This window comes from Nicotiana sylvestris, chromosome 5, assembly GCF_000393655.2.
Source record: "Nicotiana sylvestris chromosome 5, ASM39365v2, whole genome shotgun sequence".
NCBI lineage: Eukaryota > Viridiplantae > Streptophyta > Magnoliopsida > Solanales > Solanaceae > Nicotiana > Nicotiana sylvestris.
In genome coordinates, this window is record NC_091061.1 from 86,339,133 (window position 1) to 86,347,766 (window position 8,634).

General features: G+C 32.7%; 1 protein-coding gene across 1 annotated transcript; it reads left to right on the forward strand.

Moving 5' to 3' along the window:
• Window positions 1-582: 582 nt before the first annotated feature.
• On the forward strand, window positions 583-2,265 carry LOC104210925 (uncharacterized). The gene is made up of 3 exons (XM_009759898.2): window positions 583-810; window positions 1,135-1,190; window positions 1,395-2,265. Exons 1-3 carry the CDS (start codon window positions 643-645, stop codon window positions 1,984-1,986), a joined length of 816 nt encoding a protein of 271 aa, XP_009758200.1. The 5' UTR covers window positions 583-642; the 3' UTR covers window positions 1,987-2,265.
• The last annotated feature ends 6,369 nt before the right edge of the window (window positions 2,266-8,634 follow it).

Consider the following 8,634-nt stretch of genomic DNA (forward strand, 5'->3'; position numbering starts at 1 on the left):
TCCTTCTGATTTTTATGGCCGTTTTTTTACCGAGTTTTGCCTTATGAGATCTGCAAATCCCAGAGTCTCACCAAGTCATTAACACTTCATGCCCTAACCCCCTTCCCCACTTAATTTTTTTTTTTTATAAAGAAAAGGCCTTTTTTATTCAATATTCAATATTCGTTTTAATTGTGGACTAATCTAAATTTGCAGAGAATAAATTTTTTACAAACGATACTCCCTCCATTTAAAAAAGAATGAACCTATTATCATGTAAGGAGTCAAATAAAATTTTCGTTGACTATTCTTTGGTAAATAATTTTTTAATATTTTAAATTATTAACTATTTTAACTTATAGCTCATTTTATGTAATTTTTAAATATATAATTTTATATCAAATACTTAAAGAATAATACAATATATATCTGAATTCACATGGAAAATTAAACAATATATGTATATCATAAAAAGTTCAAACAAATTGAAACAAAGGGAGTATATCTTTTTGTATATACATATTATTACAAGTATATAAAAACATATATGTGTGTCTATATATAGTGGAAAGATAAAGAGGGTCCTTTTGGATCTACCTCCATCGTGACTACCCTCAAACCCGACAAACAATACTTGTGCTTTAGAGAGGCTTTTTTTCAGCCATGAGAATAAGGAAGCATGCCAAAATTTCCCCTCTCATATATGCAGCTTCATCTCTACAACCAGCAACACTTGTTTGCCAACTGAACCAGTCGCCATGGGATGTCATCTCTTTCCCCATTGAAGAAAACCAAGACCCACAAACACCACTGTCGTCTTTTTCGTATCAGGTCAGTCCATTAATTAATCTATCCTTTTTTCTCCTTATTCTTTTTTCTTTCCCAGATCTGTGAATTCCCATTTCGTTTCTATTTCTTTTTATGAAAATGGAATGTCCCTTCATTTTTCCTTTATATCTTTGTGGTTTAGGGTTTTCTTGGAAGCTCTCATTAGGGTTCACTAAGAATCTCAATCCCACAATTTTTATCGTGTGTTTAGACTTCCTTTTTCAATTTCTTTCATGGGGTTTCTCTGTTTTTCCCTATTGTCCACTGCACAGCTCTTATTCTTTTAAGACACTTTTCTGCATCGATAAATTTTCTTATTGTTTTCAGCCTGATGGATATGCTAATACTGGGACCTTTTATGATTCTAATGGAACTGTCACGAGGTAAATTAGCTACTGTTAAACCAATTCGATTTCTTATTTACCTTCTCTTTTAGCATTTTATTAATTTTCTCTATATGTGTAGTAAAACAATAATTAGGATTTTTACTTGTGCATTATCGGTTTGTAAATTCTTGATTATCTGAAATTTTATGCCTCGACTCTCAGTAATTTTATTTCTGAGTTAGCAAATTTGATTTTCCATAGCGTCACGTCAATGAAATTGGATGACGAAAGGGAAATGAAAGAGATTAAATGGGATTATTACTACGACGCTAGTATTAGTGAAGTGGGTGGTGATTCCGTTAAGTATGAGAATAATGAAATTGAGAATAACCAAGACGAGGATGTAGATATGGAGGAGCTAGGGTTGGATAAAGATAGTGGCGATAATGTATGCCGACACCATTTTGACGAGGTGAAACATTACAACAACTCTGCCAAGATACTAGATAAGCAACAGGAGGCTGCAGCGGCGGCGATCGGAAGTCCCCGCCACCGCCCTCGTGCTAAGAAATCATCTTTTTCTTCCAGTCCTTACGAGTTCTACTATTATTCGGGGTTTGGTCCGTCGTGGGGCAAGAAAAGAGGTTATAGAAAGACAGATAGTGATGCAGCAGCCAAAGATATTCAGTCTATGGCAGAAGTCTCTAATGATAGTCACCTGACACAATTTTCATCTTCCCAAATTAATTATGATGAATTTGACTTTGTTGAAGGCGAGGATGATGAAGAAAAAAATGGGAAGAAGAGAGCTAGGAAGCCAATTAAAGCAAGGTCATTGAAATCTCTAATGTGAAAATACTATGAATTTTTAATATGTTGGTGTGTTAATTAGTATTGCGGCGTTTTGGTCGCAATGTGATGTGAGTAACGTAAGAAGATATTGTTGGTTTTTTTTTGGTAATGTCATTTTTTAGGGTATGGTATACAATTATTTTGGTTTCATGGTTAGCTTTTCTCGACACGGTGAGACTATTTAGGTGTAATCGTGTAGAGCTCTGTTATATATCTAAACAAGGATATAACGGTAATTTCATATGTTAGGTCTTATTTCAACGGATATTTTCTTTTTGAATTGTATCCTTATCACCACCTACTTGTTTGGCATGAGGCCGCAAAATGGTAAACATACGAGTCTCTTTCCTTTTCCCTAGTGTCGGGTTACAACAGTAATTAACTACGACTTACTTTACAAAGATTAGAAATATTAGTAATGAATTTAAAATCATTTACATCTCTCAATTTTGTTTAAAAAAAGAGTTTAATTTTTAAAGTACAATTAAGGAATAGAAATAATTTTCATCCATTTAAAAATATACATTGTCAATATAAGTAATGTTTACATCTCACATTTGAATGCTATGTTAATTAAAATTATAATTGATCATGTATTAATATCTACCGAACATCATAATTTACTTCTTTTTAAACTTATAACACACATATTAATATGACGCTCTTAAATAAAGCAATTAACCGCATTGGAAACAACGAATCACATTCCCGTTCACGTTTTTTCTTTTTCTTATCAATGAATAAAACTAATTTTTGGCAACATTAAAGATTGTGGAACTTACAAAATCTACTTAACTTTTTCCAACGATCAACTATATATGCATATATATAGTTGAGATAACATAGATAGTTTTACTTGATATTTTGTCCACATGATATTTTTCCACATGATATTTTGTCGAATTTACTTGAGATAACATAGATAGTTTTATCCATAAGCATATATAAATTGATTTTATCACAAATCGATTTTTTTATCATCATGAACAACTTGTTCAATTTATTACTTGCATCATGAACAATATTGATTAAGTTCTAAACTCTTCAATTGGTTTTTATTTATTCACTAAATAATTAGATACATATGGAATTTATTTAACGTAGGTGATAAAGAACAGTCATAAAATATGCGTACTTCTTGAATTTCAATCAAATTCATATAAATATTAGAGAAGTGAAGACAAGGAAAAGTACATAGAGTCTAAATAAGAGGAAAGTTACTCAAAAAGACTCGAGTTTTTATTGAATTAATTTATTTAAATAAAAAAAAATACAAAAAAGATAAATAAGATCCTTGTCTAATGAGAGGTGCCACGTCATATATATATATTGTATTTACATGATGTTGGGCGTTAATGTTGAGAAAAAAATTTAAAAATGTGAAAAGGACATTTGTTGTTTCTGGTCTAAAGATGGATAATGTCATTTTTTTCTTGACATAATATTTTAATTAATATACTTAAGGAAGAAAAAATGGAAAGATAAGGTAGAAGGAACAACAGATTTAGACGGTAAAGAAAATAGAAGTTAGCTATAATAATAATAATAATAATAATAATAATAAGCAAATAGAAAAAATTTACTTTAGTTACAAAAATAAGAAAATAATGTAATTCACTATTACAGGAATATCATAAGAGTGCTAATTTCTTGAAACTTATTTTCACTTTAAGAAATCAATCAAAGAGCAGATCGATTCACAACTGCTTCACCTACTGCATCGGCAAAGTTTTGCATTATTTGTTACACCTGCAACAAAACCTCAGCTTTAACAGAAGTTGGGGTTCAAAATTTTAATATTCAAATGGATTCTAATCAAAAAATTATATTGAGTAATAGACATATATAGGAGATAAGATGGAGATCGCACAATAGCTACATCAAAATATTCTTCAAATTGAAAAATATGCTCTCCCAAATTCCAGAGACCTATCACCAAAAGAGAAAATGTGATATAAACACTTGCAGTGCTATTGCAAAAAAATTTAATTAATAAAGAGTATTAGTTCAATGTGTATACACCGCCTTTGATGCAATCTTTACATCTCCAAATTGCCATAGCTTTTCTCTTGATTGCGTACTGTTATAATAGCAATTATATATTTGAAACCTAAGTATTTAAGTAAAACCTTTGAACGTATTAAAATAGAACATAATTATAGCTTCTAGTTTATTCAAAACCACCGGAAAATTAGAAAACCATACCTTTTCACAAAACTCATCGAAATGCTTATTATGCTGGCTAATCTCTATTTTCTACATCTGCTTTGTAGGCTGACTATGGTGCCTAAACACATTAGCCATTAATATAAAGACAATATATGAGATGTTATTGTATCTAATTAATAAGCAATTATGGGGAAGGGAAAGAGTTTGAAATGGTATAACAAAGTTTAAGAAGGTCATTTTGGAACGGTAGAAGAAAGTTTAAGAAAGTGTGAATTTTATTTTATTTTTTAATGCAAAGGTTTAAAGAGTGTAATAAAAGTAGGGGAATCAAAAAGTCTCAAGCTATTATGAACTAATTTACTGAAATAAAAATAAGATAAAAATGCAAAAAAAAAAAAAAGAAGATAAATAGGATTCTTGGGCAAAGAGAGGTGCTACCTCACTCTTCTATTGCTCACTTTCATATAGATATATATAGATGATTAGAAATTTTTGTTTTTTGAATGTTTATTTTATTATTAATTTTATTTGTCTCATTTATGTAGCGCTATTCTTTGAATGATCTTTTTGTAATACTTTCAAGAATTTATGAAATTTTCGAGATAAAATATGCTAAGTAGTATAACTGAATCGCTATTTGAGAAATTAGATAAGTTTGTGAAAATTTATGACTAAAGTGGATGGAGAGTTCACCTATGACTTATAACTTATGGTTTTCATTCAATTCAATAAGTTATAAATACCTCTATACATTTCATCTAACAATTATGATCATCTAAGCCAAAAGCAATCCTCTCGGTTTTATTAATCGTTAGCCAATTTCATTAACCCCTAATCCTCCAATAAGTATAAAGTAAGAACTCCTTCCAATTTTCTATATAATTGTAAATGTTTAAGAAATAGTCTCCTCATTTGATTAAAATTTTGTTAAACAAGTAGTAAGCATTGAGCATGATTGAGACAATAGATGACTCAAACAATCTTTTTGAATTAGAAGCTAGCAATAAACCGAAAGGTTTTAATTGAATCAATAAATTTTGAAAGAAATAATTTGACCAAATTATTAAGTGAGATATTCAGCTAAAAGTATATGCATATATAATATTACGACCCCAAATCCAACCAAAGTCGTGACGGTGCCAAACACTGCTTGCTAGGCAAGCCAACATTCGGCATATAGAAATAAACTCTAATAACAATAAGGAAATAGTCTCAAAAGTGGAATAAAATGAATAAAAGTAGCAATGTAGTGATACATCGGAAATACCATCCCAAAATCTGGTGTTAGCGAGTACATGGGGTCTATAAAATAATAAGTACAATTGTCTGAATAAAGATACAATACTGTTTGAAATACATAAATAGTAATAATCAAAGTAAAGGAAGGGACTCCAAGGCCTAGGGGTGAAAACAACACAGCTACCTCGAAATCACCAACGAACACCGATGCAACTCTCAACAATCAACTATTTCAGCAACACCTTGATCCGCACATAAAGTGCAGAGTGTATTATGAGCATAAACGACCTCATGTACTCGGTAAGTAGCTAGCCTAACCTCCGATGAATACATTGACGAGATTGATAATGTCCGCTACTCACTTTAACCATTCAACAATAACAGAAAACAACAAAAATTTATGGTGATAAAGGAAAAACAGCTCAAAATAACAAGTTCAACTTATTCACATTAACAGGAAATAGGCATGCTTTCCAACCAAATCAGTTTAAGCATCAATTTCAAGATATAGAGTTCAAATAGCATGAGGCAAATACGTCTTTATGCCTGCATGACGAGCAACAATGTTCACAAATCCACAGTGAAATCGTCAATAAGCATGTATATTCCCACCATTGTATGGGTGCCTAGTAAAAACCCCCTCACTCAGCGCATACCAAGTGCCTGCACTCACAGGGCCCAAAGTCCATGGGTTATCATGTGACTTCGGAGGAGCGGATCCTAGCCCAAGCGTTGATCGGATCAAAAGTCAACGATCATCATAACTCAGCCCAAATGGCCTGGTGTACGCGTTACCTCAATATCAATATTACTTAGCCTATAGGGGGCCTAGCGTACGCGTCACCTCAATATCAATCTCAATAGGTCTCTAAGGCCCCAGATCAGTCAATAATCAACTCAAATCATAATATGCCAATATCTTACAGAATCAGAAATCAATAAACCACACAAATTATACCAACGTACTACAAATCCACTCAAACCTGTAGTAATCAAGTAAGGAAACAGACAACATATGAGATATTCGATAAGAAGTACATAAAAACGATGATATAACTCGCGGATATTAATATCATGACTGAAGAAAGTATGACTACAATCAAGGCAAATAGCTCAACATAGCGAAATAACCCTATCATGTATCAAACAGATAAGCTCATAGCGTAGACATAATTTTTAGCATGAATGACAGTCCAAGTAGTCATAAAGTGAAGAAAATATGGTAACACAAATGCATTATAGATAAACAAGGTCCATAATAGCGTAAGTCCTATCCGAAGCATGAATAACCATACTGTATGAAAATATGCTCGACACCACGTACGTGCATCACCCCCAACACATAGCAAGCATCGAAATATATGGGGAAAATTGTAGCAACCCCTTTGGGAGGGTGACCCTTTTGGTTGGACCACCATAATCTGAATTATCTTTTTTAAACCTGTTTTTATTTCTACTAGCTTGTTCCTCGTCAGGTCAGCTCAACGTAATCAAAATATATCCAATATTTCTAATGGTAACACTCCAAATTATGGCCAATGCAAGACTCTTATACCCCACGTGTGCACAATGTAGGAAGAATCACTATGGTACTTGCAGGAAAGCTTCTGGTGCTTATTTTAATTGTGGGAGCTTCGATCACAAAGTGAATGATTGTCCTAATCCTTACCCTATATCTTCTCCGCGAATTGAAGGCTCAGTTCAAAAACCTACCTTCTTAAGGAAATAGAGGTGAAAGATCTAGAAACACACAAACTGCAGGTACATGTAGAGATAATCAAGCTAGTGGGTCAAAAGTTACAACATGAGCTTATGCTATGAGACAGAGGGATGACCAAGATGGGCCGGATGTGATTGTTGGTACATTTCACTTATTTGACTTATGTGTTGTTACACTATTTAATCCTGGTTCTACACATTCCCATATTTGCTCATCACTTGTTTTATCTGAAAATATTAAATCTGTAAGACTTGATTGTGGTGTGCTCGTCAAAAGTCCTTTGGGTCATCAGGTTGTTTGCAATCAGATCTATCGAGGTTGTCCCTTCGAGATTCAAAATCTAGTCTTCCCTACTGAATTAATTGAAATGCCTTTCCAAGACTATGATGTCATTATCAGTATGGATTGGCTTCATAGATACCATGCTGTAGTTGATTTTAGGTGAAAGTGTGTGACCTTTAAAGCTCCTACATTTTCACACATCGTTATTCAAGGTGAAAGATTATTGACATCTAATATTATATCTCCGGCTGTGGAAAGAAAGATGATTAGTTAAGGTTGTGAATCTTATCTTGCTCACATAGTTTATACATACTTGGAAAGTCAAGCCTTACCGATATACCAGTATTATGTGAATTTCCTGATGTTTACCCTGAAAATTTTCCTGGGTTTCTGCTGGAAATGGAATTTGAATTTCCTATAGAGTTTATTCGTGGAACTACTCCTATTTCTATAACTCTTTACCGAATGGGTCCAGCAAAATTGAAGGAGTTGAAAATTAAATTGCAAGAACTTCTTGAGAAGGGTTTTATTCGCCCAAGTGTTTCTCCATGTGGAGCTCCTGTTTTATTTGTGAAAAAGAAAGATGACACTCTTCGGCTTTGTATTTATTACCGATAATTGAATAAGATAACAATTAAGAATAGATATCAATTGCCTAGGATCAATGATTTATTTTATCAGGTAAAGGGTGCTAGGTTGTTCTTAAAAAATGACTTGAGGTCTGGGTATTACCAAGTCCGAGTAAGTGAGCGAGATGTCCCTAAAATTACTTTTAGGACTCGGTGTGGTCATTGTGAATTTTTTATGATGCCATTTGGGTTGACAAATGCTCTAGCATTGTTCATGGATCTAATGAATCATGTATTCAAGCCTTATCTTGATCGATTTGTGGTGGTATTTATTGATGATATTTTAATGTATTCCAAGAATAGTGAAGATTATGATAAACATCTCCAGATTGTTTTGCAAATTTTGGAGGAGAAAAAGCTTTATTCCAACCTTTCCAAATATGAATTTTGGCTTACTGAAGTGGCTTTTCTAGGGCATATTGTGTCAACTGAAAGTGTGAAAGTTGATCCTAGTAAGATGCGAACTATTGTTGAATCGAAACCACCTAAAAGTCCAATTGAAATAAGAAGTTTTTTGGGCTTAGTGGGATACTATATAAGGTTTGTCAAAGGCTTCTCCATTATAGCCTCTCCTTTGATTAAACTTTTGAGGAAGGACGTCAAGTTCGTG